Genomic DNA, 24,767 nt, shown 5'->3' on the forward strand with positions numbered 1-24,767 from the left:
CCTATCATATTTAATTCAAATATTATATCGCATACTTGTTTTAGAATATATATTGAAATTTAAAAAAGTAAGTATATTAAAATTTATGGTCTTTTGAAAAATTTTAAACTAAATTTATAGACGTTGCTAATGATAAATAAAAAAAGTCAAATAAAATATTATTATGTATAAAAAAACACAAAAATACATATTCATATTCATACTTTTTCTTTAAAAAAATTACATCCTTTATTTGATTTTCTTTGAGTTTTAATTTCTGAACAGTCTTAAAAATATTTGAAAATTATTTGAGGCTTTTTGAACGTATGGACTTAACTGAAACATAATTTTCCTAAAATGACGGGCTTTCGTTAAAAAGTAAAATAAAAAATATTCATTTTAGGAAAGAGGATATTACGGTGTAGGGTTACAAATAGAGTACTGGAGCCACTGGCAGTAGGATTCCCTCGTGGCCGCGCTCGGCAGATCTCCTCCCCTTCCTCCTCTCCGGCGGCGAATGCTTCTTCCCTATACCTCCGGATAGGGTTCCGATCACTGATGCCATCTTTTGGCTTCAGTGATTTGCGATACTTATCGCGGAGTAATTTCCGGGAAATCTCGGTACATTTTGAGGAAAGGGTGCTGCCTTTATCGGCATCCCGCCTTTGATGAGGTAGGAGGAGGGGAGGAGTAAGGGAAGAACAGGAGGAATCATGATCTGGCCGGGGCTTAACCTGGTCATGACGGTGATCGGATTCGCGGTGAGCACCATGTTCATAGTTTTCGTGTGCACGCGACTCATCTGTGCGAGAATCCACCTCAGGAACTCAAGAATGTCGCTTCCTACCGACGCCTCCAGATCTGACCTTGGCATTGTGGGTTCATTTGCTGTAAGTTTCCTTAATGACCGCTACGCATTTTCTTTTCGGTGAGATCGGTGTGCTTGAGGAACTAACAGATTTATATGTTTGATAGAAAGAGGGAATTAGAATCTACTGTCCAATAAAAAATTTTGAATCGATGAAAATTACTTTAATTTCTGTTTCATGAATTCACGAGACTAAAGAACGCTCCAGTATTCTACAAAATATGTCGATATACTTGATTCCAAACATAAATGAATTTTCAATTCTCATTTTCTCGCTTATATCCAACAATGAGAATCGAAAATAAATTTATTATGAATTTGTTCCCCAACGAAATTAGTTCCAAACAAGCTAAAACGAAATTTGTAAAATTGGTGATATATGGTGTTGCTTTTGAGGTGGAATGAAAGGTCTTTTTCCACAGATCCTGTATATTGGGGATGTTGGCTGCCAGTTTGCGATTCTTTCTGTCCTTTTACATCATATTATTGCACTTCTTTCTGTTTGTGTCAAATGCCCTCCAATTTCTAGCAATAATCGCAGATAAAAGTTTGAAAGAATGGAAGTTTAGTTTTCTCCTACCTTGTAATATTGAACACGCTCTTTTAATCAATATATTTTTTAGTTTGATTTTCTTTTCATTTTATGTCTGTCATTTTGGTATTCTGTTTGTTTTTTGCTATTCATTTTGAGATAATCTGGAATCACAAAATAAAAAACCAGTTAATATAATATTTTATTTCACTGTTTTACTTTCCTGGCACTTGAGTTCCTTGCCTGGAAAAGCCTGATAGGTTTCTTCTGGATGACACTCAGTTACACATCTATGATATTCAAACACGGTTAATTGCCTCATGATTTCTATTTTTTTCCCCCTCACAAAACAGCTGGAACGTGGGGTCCATGGCTTGGAACCAGTTACAGTTGCTAGCTTTCCAACAAAGAAATTTGGGGCTCATCCTTTTTCTTCTGGACAAGATACACAGTAAGTTTCTTATTTTGGCATGTCCATATTCAATGCACAGTTCTTTATAGTATGCTACTTTGCTAACTAAAGCTAAACCCAATACCATGCTACTGTGGAATCTAATAGGTCTTCAAGCCAATTACGGTACAACCATACACAAGAATCTCCAATCTATTTTGTGCATATGCCATCATCTAAAAAAACCTCTGAAGCTTCTGAAAACCCTCCTCTGTTTTCCCCTTTCCTATTGGAAAATTAGTGAGAAATGAGGATGAAGGGATATTGAATCCTAGTTACCATGCTATTGTGGAATCTATTAGGTCTTCAAGCCAATTAAGGTACAACCATACACAGGAATCTTTTCAAGAACATGTGGCTACCATTGAAGAATGAACATTATAGTTGTGTGATATTGCACTGGTGATTAGTTTCTACGAATGTGAATATTCTTTGGCAAAGGAAACTTACATGATCCATAGTCATCAAAGTTAATATTCTTCTCATCTTTCGATATAGCAACTTTTAGGTCAATAACTACCCACACGTTTAATTTTATTTAGATATGTTTGTTAATGCAATCGATCTCTAGTTAAGGTTAACTAAGTTTAAATTGGGTTCGATGTTTGATCAATTGCACAAGATGTCAAGTAGGTCAAGGTTGATCGAATACTTAACAGTGAAGAAGTCCAAGTGGATCACAGTTGACTTGATACTTAGCAGTTGGAAGTCCAACAGGAGTTGACAAGAGAGAATTCTAAGTGGGTTACGATTGTCTAAGTGGGTTACGATTTACTGGACACCTAACAAATGAAAGTCCAATAGGGAATTGTAAGGGAGAAGTTCAAATGAGTCACGATTGACTGAACACTTGACAGTTGATGTTCAATTGGTGTTGGCGATAAAAGTCCTGGCATATCAAGGGTAACTTGATGTTAGACAATGGGTGAAGTCCAAAGATGAGGAGTCTTGAGGCAAGGGAAGTCCTAATAGATTGAGGTAAACTCGATACTAGGCAAGGATGAGGTCCTAGTAAGTTAAGGTTGACCTATATAAGCCATACGAGGAAGTCCTGAAGACTTGAGATCTTTTGACATAAGAGAATTTAGTTTGAATAGTATTCCCAGCATGCGAATAGTATTTTCAGCACGTGAATAGTGTTTTCAGCAATGTAAATAGTAATAGTTGACTGCTCGAACATTACTAGTCGATTGCACTGTCGATCGACTACATGTATAGTGTCGACTCGATGATCAGTGTTCTGCAGCATGAAAATCGAATAGAAAGATTTTGAGTGGACTACTGTAGTCGATTGGAGACGATAAAATCATCATAGAAACATTTTTGAGTCAATCGATATTTTTTCAGAATGAATAGAATGTTCAAAAGTCTACTCTTAAGACACAGTCGACTAATGGACTATAAATAGTTGACTGATGGTTATTTCGATAAGTGATTAATGAGGATTCTAAAGATGCGAGCTTGCCAGATAAAAGTTTGTAAGTTGTTCGTAGACTCGATCCCGACCCGAGTCCTAATCGGACCCGACCCGAGCCTATAATCGGATCCTAACTAGACTTAGCCCGGGCCCGTAACCGGGTCAATGGGTCAGTTATCTGTTGACCTGGGTCGGCGGGCCTGAACCATATAGGCTGATTACAGTTCAAGGCCAAAATTAATCGTCGAACTGGCGGTTAACTACCGAACCGGTGGATCGGCTCGTAATCGTCGAACAAACTGTTAACCACTGAACAACCGCTGGTTCAATGGGGGTTTTATATATTTTTATTTATAGCCGTTTGAATCACTGATTCCGACCGTTGGAATTGCCGAATCAATCCGTTAAAAGAGGGGGATGGGGTGGGATATTTTTAATATTTTTTTAACGGTTGAGATTATTTAATCAATTTTTGATCAATGGCTACGATATGATATTTGTTACTCTTTAAACTCTATAAATAAGGAGCTCATTTCATCATTTCCTCATTATCTTCTCTATTTTCATTCTCAATTCTGAAATCTCAATCGCTTTCAATTTCAATTCTACACGCTTTCGACTTCAATTCTACAATTATAATAGAAGGAGGAGGTTTATCATCTCGATCTCAGAATGACAAAGAAATAATCAATCCGAATGAAAATCGTGATATTCAATTTACTGATGATGAGCCCAAGCAAGTTCCAACACTCGAGACAAAGGAAGTACCTATGGCAATGCTTCTCAAGTTTGAGATGCTCCTTTAAAATCGTCTATTTTTACTAAACATTTTGAGAAGGCCACTCTTCCGTTTAGAGAATTATGTGCAAAATGTAAGTATTGCAAAACCTTCTACAAATTTCAAGCGAGCGACGGCTATGACTCATTGAAATGACACATTGAAACGAAGCACCCGATGGAATATGGAATCGCTCAAATGCAATTATCCAGAATTTCCTTGACTAATAGAGGTATCAATTTCAATTTATTTATGTATTCTGATAATAAATTAAGAGAATCATTAATTAAATTTGTTTCCATAGATCATTTTTCTTTTAGTTTTGGGTCTAAATGCACTTTGAAGATTTTGCTAAAGAATCATTGAATCCATTTGCTAAACGTGTTCTTCAAATAATACTTACTCGTACAATTAAAAGATTAGTAAGGCAAGGGAAAAAAGATTTAATTAAAGAATTTAATAAATTAAATAATAAATTTTTTTATGTTTTGATATTTGAAGTGATCATTGGTAAACACATTTGTATATGAGTGTGACTTGCCATTGGATCGATAACTCATGGAAAATTCAAAAACGTTTGTTAGAATATAGAGTTTTTGATGAATCACATAGTACTCACAACATCTCTCAATTATTATATTTAATTTTAGAAGAATATAAATTAACTTCTAAAATGTTTTCAATATTATTTGATAATGTTAGTTCTAATACTATTAGTATTGAACAACTTAAATTTATATATCAATCTATTATGTCATGTTCGTTGTGTATGTCATGTTTAAATTTATATGTTCAAGATAGATTAAAAATTTTAGAAATATTAAACCAATTAGAAGTGTTATTTCTTATTTATAGTCACATCATACTATAATGAAACAATGGAGTAGATTTTGTAAAAGTTATGGAATGAGATCTAAAAATTTTTCACGTGATGAACTAACACATTGGAATTCATTCTATCAATTATTATAAGATTCATTTCAATATAGAAAATTATTATATTCATTTTTTATACAAAGTAATAATACTAATATATATTTATTTTCACACTAATAAAATATATATAGTAGTATTTGTGAGATTTAAAAATTATTTAATGATGCAACCGAATAACTTTTCGGTATTTATTATCTTACTTCTCATTTAGTTATGGTGAATTTTTGTAGATAATATTAGTTTTAAATGAATATAGTACGAACACATTTTTATCTTCTTATGTATTAGCAATGAAAGCAAAATGAGAATATATATATTTTTAATTCTTGAAATTTATTTAGTTGCATTTGCCTTCAACCCTAAACTTAAATTAGAAGTTTTACAGGAAATATTAGTTTTGTATTATGATGTTTTAATTTCTTTTAAAGACTTCTTCTCTTGATCTTGCTAGTATTATACATTAAACTAGAAATAATTTATATGCAATTTATAAAGATTATAGTATAAAATATGGATTAGAAACTAACAATTTCTGAAATACAAAATATTAGTACTTTTACTAGTAGTAGTTCAAAACTTATAAAAGTATAATTTTTATTAAAAGAATGAAAACGGAAACGTCCACGTGGATCCTCAAGTTCCAGACAGGAACTTACGAATTATTTTACAATTTCTTTTGATTTTAATGCAACATATAGCAAGTCGGATTTGATATTCTACAATGATGGTTATTGAAGACTCAAAGTTTTTCGATTCTCTCCATCATCACAAAATTTTTTTTAACTTATCCAACGTCAACCGTTGTTAGTTCCGGAGGTAATATATTGAATGAACGATGATCTACTTTGTCTCTCGAGTCTTTGGAAGCCTAAGCATTACTTGATGATTGGACTAAGTTGAAAAAAGAATACAAGTAATGCAACTTTCAGATGAAGAAGTAGAAGACTTTGATACCGAAGGAACGAAAAATAGAAGTGAGTAACAAGCCCTTCACAAAGTAAAAAGGTAAACTAACTACGTGAGGTTTGATTCCCTCATATCCTAGGGGATACGTATGCAACTTAAATAAGTACAAGCCCTTCTTTATTTTAATTTTTATAAATTTATAATTTTTTACTTTTAATAATAATAATCTTGAACCATGACGAATCGTGAATCAACGGTTCCGAATTGTGAATCGTAACTGTCTTGGATTGTTAAGGTTATGGATTGACCCGTCAGGAATCATTGAACCATCGATTCTGAAACATGGTCTTGTCTAGGGTAACATCCCCCCCTTCCTACATATAGGGGATGCTACTTACTTTAACATTATTAAATCCTAAATAGAAATTTCCATAGATAAATTTTAAAAAGAAATATTCTTAAAATAACGGAAAGTTATTATTCTTAATGAAATAAAACAACTGTTCAACTCTTATGATGCGGAAGCGATTACTATAAAAGACATAATCAATACTAAGCATGGTTTTTATTTATTTATTCTAATCCGCGGTTCCGCCGCCACACACATCGAACACTGCTCCTGCTGCCTCCCGTTGCTTAACGCTTTTCTTTACCTCTATCTGCAGTATAAGGAATGCAACTATAAGCAAAGCTTAGTAAGTACATACCTAATCTCACAAAACAACGAAAATCATTGCATGCTTTCTTTTAAACAGGAAATAACTTGTAGTTATAAAGACATGTACTTAACCAGAAACTACCTGAACATGGAAATACTTGTATTGCATAGAAAATTTCTTGGTTTCTTTATATTTGAAAAGTCATACATTTGAAAATAAGTAAACATACTTAAACATACTTATGGGCCCTGGCGGAGTATCAATGCGCGCATCTCTGATAGAACTCGGGGTAGCTAGCCACCGAATACTACCAGAGGACTTATCTTATCAGGCGACCTTTGGCCTGGAATTCCTTTCCTTATGGGCGAACCTTTGGCCCGATACCCGCCTCTTAAAAGTAAAATACATTTCTTTACATATCATAAAGTTCTTATACTTTTACTTACTATATCTTTGCCCTTTTATCAATCATTTATCATGCTTTACTTCCCTCCTAAATAGGAAGAATAATTTACATATTCATGGTTAAATTCTAAATCATGCTATGGAAAGAACATATATATATTCATATTTTAACATGAATCATACTAGAGGAAGAACACATAAATACATTCACGTCTAACATAAATCATGTCATGGAAAGAGCATACATATAAATACATTCATGTTTAACAGAAATCATGTCATGGAAAGCTTAACATAATCATGCGAAAGAACAATACGAAAACAACTTATACTGCAGGTGAGATGTACTTATCTTTTGTTCTAATTTCCTTACAATTCTTCCGTTAGAGAAGAAGATTTTCTCGGCGATCTTCCTATATCTACGCGTACTCCTCGCGGAGAGGAGCGTCCTTGTAGAAGAAGTTCTCCGGAAATCTTCCTCTTAATCCTAGGGGACGGACTCCTCGTTCTTCGGATTTGGGCGCCGAGAGGGAGGATAAAAGAGGGCGACGGCGTTCTGGGCGAGAGGTGAGGGAAGGGTTTTCGAAGATAATCAAAACCCTCTCTCAAGCCTCCTATTTATATTAAGTGATGCCTAGACCTAATTCGCCGATAAATAAAAATTCGGTTCCTTCTTATTTGGAACAGATTGCTAGGTCCTTTGGTTATAGGAGATATTTTAGAAGTTGTATATTTCTAAAGGTTGCGGGTTCAAATCCTGCCTTGGACGTTTTTCTTCCTATTTATTTTTGCTACTTCTGCTACTCCAAAAATTCCAGAAAAATATTCTAAAATTTTAGAAAAATCATAGAATATTTCTAAAATTATTTTTGAGATTTTTCAGGCGTTACATCTAGTTCATCTCAGATATAGATAGGCTTTTGGAGATTCGTCCAGGGTGGTTCCATTCTAAGGCCGCTGGAAAGCATCTCGAAACAACTCCTACAACAACCAAATGATCAAGTGTTTGTAAAGTTTATTTTACTACATCTTTATTATTGTATTTGGTTGTATCACTATAAGAATTAGGACTTTGTAAGAGGTTTCTCTTCCTCTGGATTGTATATGGTAAGGAGAAAGATAGTGGGTCTGTGGTGAGACATATAGGCGTTGAAGTAACAGCTCAGGGTTATGAATCAACTAAATTCAAGTGTTGTGTGCTTGTTTCTTTTGTTGTATTTTTGTGTTTTGTATTTTCCACTACGTTAATAATTATAGACGAGCATGCGATCAATGAAAAACAAGACTCGTTATTCAATCCCTCTAGTGACAACAATGGTCCTAGAATGCCCATTTTAGTCAATAGTTGTAGTGACGGGAATAAATTAGCATTATGATGTGGTTATTGTTTGGGACTTTATAAGAGATTTCTCCATCTTCGGAAGGTGTCCCGTAAGAAGAAAGATAGTGCGTCTACAGTGAGACATATAGACCTAGAAGTAGTAGTCCGAGTTGTGAATCAAGTAAATTTAGGTGTTGTGTGCTTGTTTCTTTTGTTGTGTTTTGTATTTTCTATTGCACTAATAATTGCATACGAGCATGCGATCAACGAAAAATGAGATTCGTTATTCAACCCCCTCTAGTGACAACAACGGTCTTACAATGTCCTTTATAATTAACAATTCTACTGATGGGAATAAATTAGCATTATGATGTCGTTATTGTTTGGGGCATTTACTCACAACTTTATCTTATAATTAATTTCCTTTTTTTGTTTTTCCTATTTTAATGCATCATTTAGACATCTCAAATTTTTTTATGAAGTGTTTGTGCTCCTTGTAGGATCGAATTCGACACTAGAGGGGGGTGAATTACATTATGAATTTTATGAGTTTTAAAGGACGAAAATAATTCTGAACAATATAGATAGAGTAATATAGTGGAAAAGGAATAAATAATTAAAGCAGGTATATGACTAGCTTGATAATAATGTTTTCTAAGTTAAGCTTGTAAGATTTCTATAACATAATTTGTAAGGACGTATGACATAAACAAATTGATTTTTATTATAATTAACTCATTTTTAGAAAGATTCTAGAGGTGGAGAAACTTTAAAAAGAATCTAAAAATAAAACACACAAGAATACAATAATGTACGACAACAATGTACTGATAGTGTTATGCTCGAGTTGCCATATTTGAAAAATGAAGTGTGATATTGCAGCATGTGATCGAAGTACCGTCCGAAGAGCATTGAATGTGAGCATGAGCACATTGAATTGAGAATGATTGAGAATGAGATGCTTGAAAGCTTTGCCTCGTGGCTTCTTTATAGGTCTTCTTTGGATGTTGACGCGATACCTTCTAGTTGACTGGACCATCCCCGGCCGCTTTTGGAAGTCTGCTAACACAATTGCAATGTTTATTCAGTAATAAATATTATTTGCGATCTCGATCGATTGGGACTCCCAGTCGCTTAGAGCTAGGTCAACTTCCTTCTTTGATTTAACTTTCCCGTATCGTAGGATTCCATTTATATCGATCGTTTGGAAGCATCTACGGTCACTTGGACGTTGTGGTCACTCGTCCCTTGCTCTAGTTGCCTGTGAGACCTCAACTCCAACGGTCGAAGGTTATTTCCAGCCAGTTGCCTAGGGTTATTTCCAGCCAATTGCTCGAGCTCCCTCTCGGTTGTCTGGAACCGTCGAGTTTTGTTTCCCTGCACTTAATATGCGTAATCAGTATGATATTAATTTTAATTTTACTCGCGCGTACATTGGCTAGATGTTTAGCTCTTAGTTGACCCATGTAGTGTGATTTGCCAAGCTACAGTTCCCAACTGCCTCCACTTGGATTTGTCTGCCAAGCCACAGCTTCCAGCCGCCTCCATTTAGGCTTGTGCTGTCTAGTTCCCAACTAGGACTCTTCTACTTAGTTCCCAATCAAGACTTGTCTTCTGCTTTGTTCCCAATCAGGACTTTCACTATCTGGTTTTCAATCAACACTTGCACCGTCTAGCCTTGTTAGGACTTCTACTGTCTGGTTCCCAATTGGGACTTACACCGCTTTGCCTCATTAGGACTTTCACCCCTTAATTCCCAACGAGGACTTGCACTGCCTAACCTCGCTAGGACTTCCATCGTTTAGTTCCCAATTAGGACTTTACCATTGCCTGATTTTCAATCAGGACTTCGTCATAAGTCAAGTTACCTGCACTTGTAAACTTGGCAGGCTTGTTAGATCACAACCAAATTTAACTTTAAACTCAGTCATATGCCAAAACTACCCAAATGCCTAGAATTAAATATTCATGTTGAACTATATAGTTTCTGATATATTATTTTAGAGCTGTTTTCTGGAATTTGAAGCTACTTCTTAATCATCAACTGATATAACTTTTTTACTGTCCCTTGGAATTAAATAAACTATGTGGTATACCTAACTTTGGCTGACTATATTCAGCATATGAGTCTTTTTCTTCATTGATTGTTAATTTTGGTGCTGCTTTTTTTCCTCAATCATTCCCTCTATCTAAGTTTCCTTCTAATCTCTTTCTCAATTATTCCATCTTTCCTAAAAGTTCTACATCACAATTCCTGTAACTCTTCTGAAATAAATGTTCCATTGCAATAGAATAAGCCAGAAAAGAAAGTTGTATTTCTAAATGTGGATAATTCCATATACTGGTAATAGTTAGTCATCATCATCATTGTCTATCAAGCAGGTATATCCCAACTATTTCAGGCCAGGCCGGTTACATCCCAAACTGCGGATGTCCCAACTGTTTAGGGTGGCTACATGAATCTTGTCCCAATCTGTGAATGTCCCAACTATTTTAGGTTGGCTACATGAATTTTACCCCACGCTGTGAATTAATTATTTTAGATCAGCTACATGAATCTTACTTCTCCCTAGCTCGTCGTCGATGTCCCAATAATTTTAGGTCATCCATATGAATGTATACCAAGCCATAGATGTCCCAACTATTTAAGGTTGGTTACATGAATCTTATGCCAAGCTGTGTATGTCTCAACCATAGGTTGCTTATATGAATCTTATTCCTTCCTCTAGGAATATTTAAATGATTAATTTTTTTTATTGCATTAACTAATTCCTTTTGCTCTCTATCTACCCTTTTCCCATCCACTAGTAATATTTAGAAGATTAAATTATTTATTTATTACATTAACTAATGTTTTTTGGTCTCTATCTGACTCTTATTCCTTCAACTTTAATCAAGTTAATTTTTTTAATTGTTGAGTTTATTAGATGTCTTTGAATATGTCCGTACCATATAAGTTTTTTTAATCATCACACTTGGACATTAGTATTTTTTTAAAAATAAAATTATCCTTTTTGGTAACTCTTCACATCATTTTTAACATTTTTATCTTTGTTATATAATTTTTTTTTTACATGTTTCTTTCTAACGACTCAATGCTCAAAGTATGAAGGAGACATGACAACAACCTTACAAAATTTTCCTCACGCGCACTCTGCCCAAAATGCACCATCAAACAGGTTGTTGAAAAAAAACAGTGTTTATTCTCCACCAATTTGGTGCCCACACCCACACCTTAGGCCTTTTCTTTTCGATGAATATTTGGTTAAGTTTGTTGCCCTTTGTCGCCTTTTGAAATTTTATGTTTATATTGTTTTGGTGCTAGGGATGAGCATCCTTGGAACCCCTAACTCATTTTTCGCTTTTGGCTTTGGGTAGGTGTACAGTGTGTCTGGCAGAGTACCAAGAGAAGGATGTCTTGCGCATTCTACCTTTTTGTGGGCATACTTTCCATGTCATTTGCATAGATGTATGGCTGAAACAACATTCAACATGCCCTGTCTGTAGAATTTCCTTGCGAGATTCTCCCGATAGAAAGCGATCCATGCAGCCTCTCTACTGTCCACCCGCCAGGCCCTTTTCTCCGTCAGAAGCTCTTGGTTCAGATCCATGCCAGTCTCAGTTCTCAGAGTCCGGTGAAACCCAGAGAACTGTATCTCATCAAGGTGACCAATTTGTGTAATCATCACGCAGTCAGGCGAGAAATCCTTCTTGAACTTGAACTGCTCCACGCCAAGAGAAGAAAATCCGAAGACCCGACCAAATTCTTCGCCTCGCAAATGTTAGGAAACCAGCATGCTTGTGATTGATTTCCATGCATTTAAATAGCATTCAAGATTTCAGAAGCTAACAGCAAAGCTGCACTGTTGCTCAAATTCTTCTTTTCATTTGCTCGACGCATGTAAAATGATAGTGAAATTTTGGGTAGCTTGGTATCTAGTCAGGAATCTTCCTCCTCGTATCTATCTCAGTGTTTTTAGAGTTGACCAGGTGAACTATTGACTTTTCCATGTCGATAACAATTGTTGTCTCCGGTAGCTCCGGGAGTACGCAAACTGATATGTATCGTCGAGGCTAGTGTTAGACACTATCTCCGTAAACGATATTGCTCCGCTACTGGTGCTAACGGATAGCAGCAACTCGTTCCCAAGATACAACGACGATCGTCTCGGAATAGTAGCACTCCAAATTCCGAGACCGACGAACTTGCTCGTAGGCTTTTTGGACTCCGAATGCACTAGATGGATGAATGCACAAGGAAGGCTTGAATCGATGAATTCGATGAGTTTTCCACCATCTGGAGGGTTCTATTTATACTAATCAAAGAGGTTTGAAGAGAGGATGTGTTCTTTGGGCTGGATCGATCTGGATCGTCCAATTTGAAGGGTTGTAACCCTTCACACAGCCCACTCGAATCTCATCCATCAGATCTGAGGGACACAACCCTCAGATCTCGCTTATTACCATCAGCCATCGGATCTGGATCCATTCACTCCGACGCTTCAGATCAAGTCTCTTCCCAAGCGGTCTGATCGTGACTCTTCGCGATCCAACGCTCCAGATCGCATCACAAGCGATCCATCACACCTCTTTGATCGACGGTTGCCATCTGCCTGCCCAATCAACAACACAGTCACCTCTACTTGCCCACGCGGATGCCACACAGGCAATGCCACGTCACATGCGCGCCCGACACGTCACCCGAGTGCCACGCAGGCACTGCAATGTCACCCGGAGCAATAAATTAAGCTCCTCAATGCTCCTCGCGACGACGCGTACGTGCGAAGTGCAAAGTGCGCCTACAAAGCGCCCATTGCGCACATGCGCACGTGCGCACGTGGCGGGTGGCGGGCTCACAGGTGCGAGCACCAGCTCGCCCATGGATAGAGAGTACCTGTGCTTCTTGTGTTAACTTCATTAACACAGCAACACATATAAGGAAACATTAGCTATCGCCGGTTAGCAATGTGGGACTAAAATCCCATCTTTTCCTTAATATTATTTTGGACACCACTTTAGCCAATTAATTTCTCATTCACCCATAATCGGTTTTGAGCAAATTAATAGTCTAGATTTATCTACGCGAAACGTAGATTTCGATTTTGAAGTCATATCAGACTTTCAACGATCGATGGCACTTTAATTTTGCCTTGCAAAATCATATCCAACAATCCCCCACATGAATGGAAATTAATGCAATGTATGTATGCATGCTGACACTTTACAAGAGTCCAATCGATAAGTCACTGCATCAGGAGAGGTAGCTTGTGGCTTTGAACCTTCCGTAGTGGAATGCTATCGAGTATACTAGGCTGCGCAGTGAACGTGATGTCTTGAACTGCTCAGCTGTTGGTGTATACTAAGACAATAACACCCACACAGAGACCTATCTCACCTACTTTAGGTTCTCATGGTTGGTTCCGTTTCGGCCATGGACACCATCTTGGATTCATGAGTGTTTCATTGAAGCGGCCTGTCTTCACACTCACATAGGTGACACTTCTATCAAGAGTATCCTACCATACTCCACCTTATAAGGTATAGAAGTCATTAAAAGCATAAGCTTAACCTCACTACATGTGGTAGGACAGCACAAATTCATCCTAGGATTGGGATAGAGATAAAATATCTCATGTGCTGTAACACAACTTCTGTAACTTCGTTATCCCATTGAACCAAGATCTTGGGATCTCCAGTCAACAAGGTTGGGTTACCGCTACAGTCGTTTTCAGTTGTAGATTTTTAATCCCATTCCTCTTGATGAGCAGTATACTTGATCTCGACTTAGCCCCTTCGTTAGGGGATCTGCCAAATTATCTTTGGATTTGACATAGTCGATTGCAATCACTCCGTTCGAGATCAACTGCCTAATGGTATTGTGTCGACGACGTATATGTCGTGACTTACCATTATACATACTACTCTGTGCTCTTCCAATCGCCGATTGACTATCACAGTGGATCAGTACGGCAGGCACAGGTTTCGTCCAGCTCGGAATATCTTCCAAGAAATTCCGCAGCCATTCAGCTTCCTCAGCTGCTTTGTCTAGTGCTATAAACTCGGATTCCATAGTTGACCGAGCAATGCACGTCTGCTTAGTGGATTTCCAAGATACTGCTCCCCCACCGATCGTGAATACATATCCACTAGTGGATTTGGAGTCTTTTGTATCTGATATCCAATTAGCATCACAATATCCCTCCAACACAGCGGGATATTTTCCATAATGTAATCCATAGTTCATAGTATATTTCAAATACCTAAGAACTCGCATTAATGCTTTCCAATGGGTGTCGTTTGGATTACTCGTAAAACGACTTAGCTTGTTGACCGCACAGGCAATATCCGGACGTGTGCAGTTTGTGAGATACATCAAACTGCCTATTATCCGAGAATATTCCAACTGCGATATGGGTTCACCATGGTTTTTCGCTAAGTGTTGACTTAGATCCATAGGTGTTTTCACTGTAGAGAGATCATACGCATTGAACCTTTTCAATACTGACTCTACATAATGGGATTGTGTCAAAACTATCCCATCAGATGTCCTGAGAATTTTAATTCCCAATATAACATCTGCTTGACCCATATCTTTCATATCGAAATTCTTGGTCAACATTTTCTTTGTAGTCATGATTACATCATGATTACTACCCATTATTAGCATGTCGTCTACGTATAGACACACGATTACATATCCTTCAGGTGTGTTTTTGACATAAATGCATTTGTCACATTCATTTATTCTGAATTCGTTTGACAGCATTACTTTGTCAAATTTTTCGTGCCATTGTTTAGGCGCTTGCTTAAGTCCGTACAATGACTTAACAAGTCGACACACCTTCTTCTCATTTCCTGGAGCCACAAACCCCTCGGGTTGCTCCATATAAATTTCTTCTTCCAACTCACCATTTAAGAATGCAGTCTTAACATCCATTTGATGTATTTCAAGGTCATACAGTGCTGCAATGGCTATTAGCACTCGTATGGACGTAATCCTTGTCACTGGTGAGTAGGTATCGAAGTAATCAAGGCCTTCCTCTTGCTTGTACCCCTTGGCTACAAGTCTGGCCTTATACTTGTCAATCGATCCATCAGCTTTATACTTGCGTTTTAGTATCCACTTACAACCTAATGGTTTATTACCAGAAGGAAGGTCTACTAATTCCCAAGTATGATTATTCATGATGGACTCGATTTCACTATTGACAGCTTCTTTCCACATTGGAGCATCGGGACTAGAGAGAGCTTCACTTAATGTTCTTGGGTCCATCTCTGACATGAAAGTCATGAAATCTGGCCCGAACGATTTCTCAACTCTAGCCCGTTTGCTACGACGTGGCTCTTCGCTTTGATCGTCAATAGTTCTTTTATAACAACTAAGTTCGGTAACGTCATTTCCGTTTGAACTTCCGTTGTTATCACTTTCAACGTTTCCCTTCTTATTTGGGAATACGTTCTTCAAAGAATATCGCATTCCGAGATTCTATGGTTGTTCCCACATGAATATCAGGAATGTCTGATTTGTGAACTAGGAAACGATATGCACTACTATTATGGGCATATCCGACAAATACCGCATCGAACGTTTTAGGTCCGATCTTTACTTGCTTTGGTTTAGGTACTTCGACCTTTGCCAAGCACCCCCACACTTTCAGGTATTTGTACGATGGCTCGCGGCCTTTCCATAGTTCGTATGGAGTTTTATCACTTTTCTTGTGAGGGATTTTGTTGAGAATGTGATTTGCTGATAATATTGCTTCCCCCCACAAGTTCTGAGGTAAGCCTGAATTTATCAACAAGGCATTCATCATCTCCTTTAGTGTCCGATTTTTACGTTCGGCAACACCATTCGATTGAGGTGAGTAAGGCGCCGTTGTTTGATGAATAATGCCAGATTCTGAACAAAATTCATTAAACGGTGCACCATATTCTCCACCTCTATCGCTACGAATTATTTTAATTCGTTTGTCAAGTTGATTTTCAACTTCTGTTTTATAGGTTCTGAACGCCTCTAAGGCTTCGTCTTTACTTCTTAAAAGAAAGACATAACAGAACCTCGTGCAGTCATCGATAAAAGTAATGAAATACTTTTTACCTCCTCTAGTTTGCACGAATTTCAAGTCACATAGATCACTATGTATTAACTCTAGAGGAGTCGTTGACCTTTCCACCGAATGAAAAGGTAGTTTCGTCAATTTAGCTTCCACACACACTTCACATTTGTGTGTTTCGTCAACATTGACGTTCGGTAATAAATTTAATTTGACGAGACGTTTCAGCGTATTATTATTGACATGCCCAAGACGATCATGCCATAAATTGAAACACTCAACAATATAACTGGAAGCTTTTATTTTATTACCATTGAACTCACGGTGTACAGTCATTACAACCATTTTGAACAGATTTTGTTCCAAATATCCCTTACCTACGAAGACACCGTTCTTCGTAAGTACAAAGTTGTTGGACTGGAACACTAGTTTGAATCCGGCTTTAACAAGTGCCGATCCAGAAACTAAATTCTTTCTGATGTCCGGAACATGAAGCACATCAATAAGAGTTAGCTCCTTCCCAGACGTCATCTTCAGAACCACTTTCCCGAGTCCAACAATCGGGGATGTCATGGAATTGCCCATATAGAGCTTTCTTCCATTTATCGGGGTATACTTGGAGAACATATCCTTGTCTGAACAGACGTGACGGGTTGCTCCAGTATCGATCCACCATTGCCTCGGGTTGTCCACCATGTTGGCTTCGAACACGACTGCAGTGAGATCCAGGTCCTCAAGAGAGGTTGCGACGTGGTTCGCTGCATTCTTTGGCCCGCTGGTTGGCTTCTTTGGGCGTCTGCACTCCTTGGACATGTGGCCTGACTTCCCACAGTTGTAGCAGGAGCCCTTGAACTTCTTGACTTGAGCCTTCTTTTTGAACTGCTTCGTCTTCTTGGCGTTCGGCTCAATCAGATTGGACATCTCGTCGATAGTCCGCTTTGTTCCTCTAGAGTCGGATAACTTTCGATTATCCTCCTCTATTCGTAGCCTCAGGATCAGGTCTTCCAGTCCCATCTCCTTTTGCTTATGCTTGAGGTAATTCTTGAAATCCTTCCATGACGGAGGGAGTTTCTCGATTACCGCGGCCACCGCGAATGACTCGTTCAGCTTCATTCCTTCGGCATCCAGATCATGCAGTATTAATTGCATATCTTGGACTTGAGATGCCACGCTCTTGGAATCCACCATCTTGAAATCCAGAAACCGTCCGACGATGAATTTCTTCAGTCCGGCGTTTTCGGTCTTGTATTTCTTCTCAAGTGACTCCCACAGAGATTTTGCCGTCTCAAATGAACAATACACGTTGTACAACGAGTTGTCCAATGCGTTGAGAATATAATTTCGGCATAGGAAATCTCCGTGTGACCACGCATCGCTAGCAGCCTTGCTACCATCTGTAGCGGCTGGCGGGTCTTCACGCAAAAACCGTACGAGGTTTAGCGTTGTCAGGTAGAACAGCATCTTTTGCTGCCATCTCTTGAAGTCGGCTCCGTTGAATTTCTCCGGCTTCTCTCCGTGCGGAATTGATGTCGGCGGCATGGCGGTTGGAATGGCGGTTGGAACGGTCGTCGGAACGGTCGTCGGAACGTCGTTGGTAGCCATATCAGATTGCACGAATATCGTTTACGACTGTTATATCCGGTAGCTCCGGAAGTACGCAAACTGATATGTATCGTCGAGGCTAGTGTTAGACACTATCTCCGTAAACGATATTGCTCCGCTACTGGTGCTAACGGATAGCAGCAACTCGTTCCCAAGATACAACGACGATCGCCTCGGAATAGTAGCACTCCAAATTCCGAGACCGACGAACTTGCTCGTAGGCTTTTTGGACTCCGAATGCACTAGATGGATGAATGCACAAGGAAGGCTTGAATCGATGAATTCGATGAGTTTTCCACCATCTGGAGAGTTCTATTTATACTAATCAAAGGGGTTTGAAGAGAGGATGTGTTCTTTGGGCTGGATCGATCTGGATCGTCCAATTTGAAGGGTTGTAACCCTTCACACAGCCCACTCGAATCTCATCCATCAGATCTGAGGGACACAACCCTCAGATCTCGCTTATTACCATCAGCCATCGGATCTGGATCCATTCACTCCGACGCTTCAGATCAAGTCTCTTCCCAAGCGGTCTGATCGTGACTCTTCGCGATCCACCGCTCCAGATCGCATCACAAGCGATCCATCACACCTCTTTGATCGACGGTTGCCATCTGCCTGCCCAATCAACAACACAGTCACCTCTACTTGCCCACGCGGATGCCACACAGGCAATGCCACGTCACATGCGCGCCTGACACGTCACCCGAGTGCCACGCAGGCACTGCAATGTCACCCGGAGCAATAAATTAAGCTCCTCAATGCTCCTCGCGACGACGCGTACGTGCGAAGTGCAAAGTGCGCCTACAAAGCGCCCATTGCGCACATGCGCACGTGCGCACGTGGCGGGTGGCGGGCTCACAGGTGCGAGCACCAGCTCGCCCATGGATAGAGAGTACCTGTGCTTCTTGTGTTAACTTCATTAACACAGCAACACATATAAGGAAACATTAGCTATCGCCGGTTAGCAATGTGGGACTAAAATCCCATCTTTTCCTTAATATTATTTTGGACACCACTTTAGCCAATTAATTTCTCATTCACCCATAATCGGTTTTGAGCAAATTAATAGTCTAGATTTATCTACGCGAAACGTAGATTTCGATTTTGAAGTCATATCAGACTTTCAACGATCGATGGCACTTTAATTTTGCCTTGCAAAATCATATCCAACAATAATTTCTTAACCTGGTCAATGGCTGCTGAGAAGGTTGTTAAAAGCATCCTTCTGCTGCTATGTATGAAGGCTATTACATGGGACCTCTTCAAATCTTCTCTTAAACGTCCATCAAAAGCATTTTTATATATAACTGTAAGAGTTGTATTGCAAATATACAGCTCATGGTGGTTTTCTTTCCAATGGGACCATATTTGGGCATTTAGAACTGTTTAATTAGGTCTGTAAACAAATCAAATCAAGTTAAATTTTATAGTGTTCGAAGTTTATTTGATAAGGTAATTGAATTAAAGTAAGTCAAGTCTACAATTAAGTTGTTGAATTGGTTGTTTAAATTTGACTTGATTTTTTTTAATAAATTTGAGTTTGATTCAAATTTGATTTGAATTTTGTTCGTTTATATATTATTAAATTTTTAATTCAAGATGATTTAATTATTTAAAATTTTATATTTTTAAATTTATTTGATTGATTGGTGAGTTTAATAATATAATTTTTTTTTCATCTTGAAAGTTTCTTTTTATATTTATTATGTTAATAAAAGTTTTAATAATAAATATAATTCATAAATTTTATTTATAAACTTTGTTCATAAATTTTATTAAAAATAATTTATAATTTTTGTTCATGAATATTAATTCGAATTGAACATAAATATATTTAAATTTATTTATTTAATTTAATAAATTATTTAAATTTATTTATTTATTTAATAAATCGAACATCCAAGCTTGATATGAATCAAACTTGATATGATTAGTCCACGTGAAATTAATTTGAATTTTAGAGACATTTGAAACTAATCCTTTTTTTTTATTATCAAAGTCAAGCATGTGGTTCATGGTTTCTGAAAAAGCTAAGGAAAAAATATGGATCGGTAAAACATAAGAAATTAGAAATTTTTTTGTCATTATATAGAAAAAAAGGAGAATTTTCAATAGGGGCCTTTCAAATAACATATAATATACTATATATTATATAATCTATATATTCTATTTATACAAACAAAATAATTAATATCATATAAATAGTGTAAATATATATAGAATAAAATAGGATTTCACCTATTGTATCTAATTAATTTATAATAAACATCAATTTAATCAAATTATAAATATTTATTTTTTAAAATTTATTATGGTCAAGACTTTTGTAGCTTCATGGGTTTTTTTTGGAAATAATACTAGAACTTCATATATTAATATGATGATTTTTGTATTGTAGAAAATATGTGAATTTATTTTCCACAAGTTTTAATCCTACATTGAAAATACATATTTAAAAATTAATTTATGATATTTTTCACATATAACTAATTTTTAAAAATATTTACTTTTTCTCATAGGATTCACATCCTTAATGTTTTCTTATATCAACAATCTCTTGATAAGTAAGAATTTTTTTATCTAGTTTTTATGTTCTGATTAATATCTAATTTTAGATATGATCGATTTAGTTGTATGAAAAAATTTTATTAGTTATTAGAATAAATCGAGAAGATGAATTTTGACGGACAAATGATTCGTTTTTAAATTAAGCACAAATTCTTACCTTTTGGTTTTCTCGCACATATTTTTTTAAGGTATCATTTAAAAAATTGATGTTATATGAAATTTTATTATTCTCGTCAAATTTCTTTAAAAGAAAATTAGTTTGACCATGAGATTCGTACTCATGTTGCCTCGTGCTACACTTGATCTTAGCCAAAAGGCCTAGCAAGGTGTGATGCGCGCAATATGAATTATGATTATTTGGATGGATCGAGTTATCATTTGACGGAGGAGTTCATGGTTCTAATACTTAGATGGAGCATGATATTCTATAATGATGAGTTAATTGTAGAGGTCGATTGTTGATCTCAATATGAGCATTTTTAGATTTATTCTAATGGTAGGTAAAAGTTTTTTTTTTGGAGTCGGATAGGTTACTTTCTGAATTAATTAGTTCAAAGAATTAAAAACTTAGATTATCAAAATAAATAAATTATTACTCGTGTCTGTTCAAATAGTTTTAGTTTTTTTATATTCAATTTTAATAGTGTTACTTTATTTTAGTCTTTTATTCTGTGATATTTCTATGAACCATAACTATTTCTTGTCAATTCCGTTCATACGAACCAAACTAAAGATTGCTATTCTATTCCTAAGAATAAGTTTTCTCATTTTACCATAGAAACAAAGAAAAGAAGCAAAAAATCGTTCCATCTTCCAGATTAATGGGGTGAAATTTAAATATTTGGATCATAAAAAAATACAATTGCATAAGTGTATATTGAAAGAAAACAAAATTGAGTAGAGAAATTGTGATCGAATTTCGAAGAGACATCAAAATTGGGAATGATGGATGAATGGACTTGAACAATATTGTATTCATGTTTTATTCCGATGTAAAGTTTGTACGACAAAACTCTACTGACAAAATAAGCATCCGAGAATCTATAATTGTTAATATATATTTTTCAACTTGTACGGTGAGCAGATGGAGTGATAAAATTCTTATCATATGATTTTATTTGTAAAAATACTCTCAAAAATAAAATTTATCATCTAGGTCTCATATAATCGATCTCATAAATATAAATGAAGAAATAAATTGAGAAGTCACAGTTGACTATGACGGAGGAGGATATTACCTTGACTTTATTAAGATTCAATTTTTTTCCACTTCAGCAACTCTACTAACTTAACTATGTTCCGAGAGTAAAATAATCTCTTACTTCTGTAAAAGATGGAATCTGCCATCCCAACGATCCCACACGGTCGCCTCCACGACCATCTATGAAGAGGTAAATCGAGAAACTGTAGTTGACTACGACAAAGGAGGGCATTGTCTCAGTTTCATCGAGATTCGAATTTTTATCCACTTCTGTAACTCTGTTCTGTCATAATTAATTCAGCTATACTCCGAGGGCAATCTCTTAAGATTATGTATAATAAATTTAATATGGTTCAATTTTTTCATAAGATCCATATTAATAAGAATTTTGTGCATTTGACTATCAGTTATGATGAACAGGTGAGTGCCTAGTGCATGCTTAAATATTGATAATGTTGAAGGACACTGCGTTTCACATATCTGAGTTGATGAGCTTGTATTCAATGCGAAGCATGCAACATCACCGGTGTCTCTACTCAACCTGTTCATAGGCTTGGTTCGAATTGGAACATCATCGGTGCATGCAAAATATAAGTATTATAAAATCTTTTATAAATTTTAATTAGGTGACAATTATACATCATTGAAATGATACGTCAAAATAAAACACTTTGACGAAATTTAGAGTCAAATATTTTCAGATGTAATTATTTAAATTTTCATCAGTTAATGGAAATACCGATTCAAATTTATTTAAATATTTTAATAATAAATTAAGAGAATCCTCAATTAATTTTATTTCTGTACATTTTTTTAATTTTGAATCTAAATGTACATCACTTAATCCATCTGCTAAATATGTTCAATTATATACTTGTACAATTAAAAAATTAATAAGACAAGAAAAAAATTTTAATTAAAAATTTTAAAATTAAATATTTTTTTTATGTTTTGGTATTTAGAATGACTATTGATAAATTCATTCATATATGAGTATGAATTTATTATTAGATTGATAACTCTTGGACAATTCAAAAATATTTATTAGCATATCGAATCTTGGATGAAGTGCTCATAATATTTTTTAATTATTATATTTAATTTAAAAAATAGATTAACTTCTAAGATATATTCAATATTATTTGATAATGCTAGTTCTAATACTATAAGTGTTGATGAATTAAAATTTATATATCAGTTTGTTATCGATGATTTATTTTTTTCATATTCGCTGTGTATGTCATATTTTAAATTTATACAATCAAGATAGATTAAAAATTTTAAAAAATTAAATTAAATCAATTAAAATTAAAATTTCTTATTTCTGGTCACATCCTAATATAATGAAATAATGAGATAGATTTTATAAAATTAATAGAATAAGATTTAAAAATTTTTCACGTGATCTACCAATAGGTTAAAATTTAACATAGCAATTATTATGAGATTTATTTAAATATAGATAATTATTATATATATATTTTTAATAAAATATTAATAATACTAATGTATATTTATTTTCATTATATTTATTAAATTTTAAAAGTATTTAATAATATAACTGAATAAATTTCAATATTTATTATTCTATATCTCATTTAGTTATGATGAATTTTTATAATATATCTTTAATTTTAAATGAATATGTTACGAATAAATTTTTATTAGCAATAAAAATTTATTTTTATCATATTTTTTTATATTTATTTAGTTACATTTGCTTTAGATCTAGACTTGAATTAGATGTTTTATGTGAAATGTTATTGTATTACAGTACTTTAATTCCATTTAAAAGTTATTGATCCTATTACTATATATAAAATATTAAAATACTTTATATGAAATGTATAAAGATTATAGTTTAAAATATGAATTAAAAATCAATATATGAAATATAAAATATTAGTAGTAGTAATAATTTAAAACTAACAAAGCACAATTTTTATTAAGAGAAGGGAAGACATCCACAAGATTTCTCAAGTTCCAGATAAGAATTTGAGAATTATTTTATATTTTTTTTTATATTAGTGATAAAGATAGTGAGGTAAATTTCAATATTCTACGGTGACTGCAAAAGACTCAAAATTTTTTTCCATGCTCTCTACCATAACAAAATTTTTTTTTATTTGTCTAGTATCAACTATTGTTGTAGAACAGATGTTTAGTTTTGAAGATAATATATTGAACAAAAGATTTATTTTGTCTCTCGACTCTTTAGAAGTATAAGCAAGAGCTAAAAAACGAATACATAAATGTAATTTTTAGATGATAAGGTAAAATACTTTGATACCGAAGAAACTAATACTACGAGAATGAAAAATAATAAGCGAGCTACATGGATTTGATTTTCCTATACTATAAGAGGATATGCACAAGGGCGGAGATAAGCTTTTTCTTAACTGGGCTTTAGCCCGAGGTCCGACGGACTTAAAAAAGAACTATCATTTAAATTTACTATAGAAAAAAAATAAAAATAGATGAGACTGATAGCCCGGAGACTTTCGATCAGATCGGAATTAGCTTGGAGGCTATACATTTTCTGGCTCCGTCATTGGATACACAGACAACATAAATAAGTATAAATTTGTTATATATATATATATATATATTATAAATTTATAATTATAATTTTTGTTTTATATAAAAATAATAATCTTAAATTAGTATGAACTACGAACCGAATCATAATCGATAATTTCGAATTGTAAATCAAACTATCTTTTATGATTAAATTTAAGGATTGATATTCCTGAGATCGAGATGGTCTATTTTGATTACTCACTCGATTGTCATGGTGGTGGGTGAGGTGTACATTTTGTCTTGTCTTTTGCTTTCAATCGGTGGTTATGTTGGCCAAATCCATGTCTCACATCTTGTCAATAATTTTGGCATTTATACAAAAAGAAAAGAAAAGAACAAAAAGAAACACTATGGAATGTATTATGCTTAGCCCTAACAAGTGAGGAAAATTCATTCCACAAGCGTCCACATATACATGATAATGAGTTTAATCTTCTGCAAAAAAAAAATGAAATCCACCCCTTCAGCAGCCTCACGACCATTTGTGAGGAGGTAAATTAAGAATTT

The 24,767-nt window shown here is 35.3% G+C and overlaps 1 protein-coding gene across 1 annotated transcript; it reads left to right on the forward strand.

Moving 5' to 3' along the window:
* The first annotated feature begins 441 nt into the window (after nucleotides 1–441).
* LOC141825075 (RING-H2 finger protein ATL67-like) lies at nucleotides 442–12,213 on the forward strand. The gene is made up of 3 exons (XM_074712457.1): nucleotides 442–869; nucleotides 1,733–1,830; nucleotides 11,631–12,213. The coding sequence occupies exons 1-3, from the start codon at nucleotides 693–695 to the stop codon at nucleotides 11,932–11,934; spliced, it is 579 nt and encodes a 192-aa protein (XP_074568558.1). The 5' UTR covers nucleotides 442–692; the 3' UTR covers nucleotides 11,935–12,213.
* The last annotated feature ends 12,554 nt before the right edge of the window (nucleotides 12,214–24,767 follow it).

Source organism: Curcuma longa, chromosome 3 (assembly GCF_044706935.1).
Source record: "Curcuma longa cultivar G26 ecotype Majalengka, Jawa Barat chromosome 3, ITB_CL_G26_1.1, whole genome shotgun sequence".
NCBI lineage: Eukaryota > Viridiplantae > Streptophyta > Magnoliopsida > Zingiberales > Zingiberaceae > Curcuma > Curcuma longa.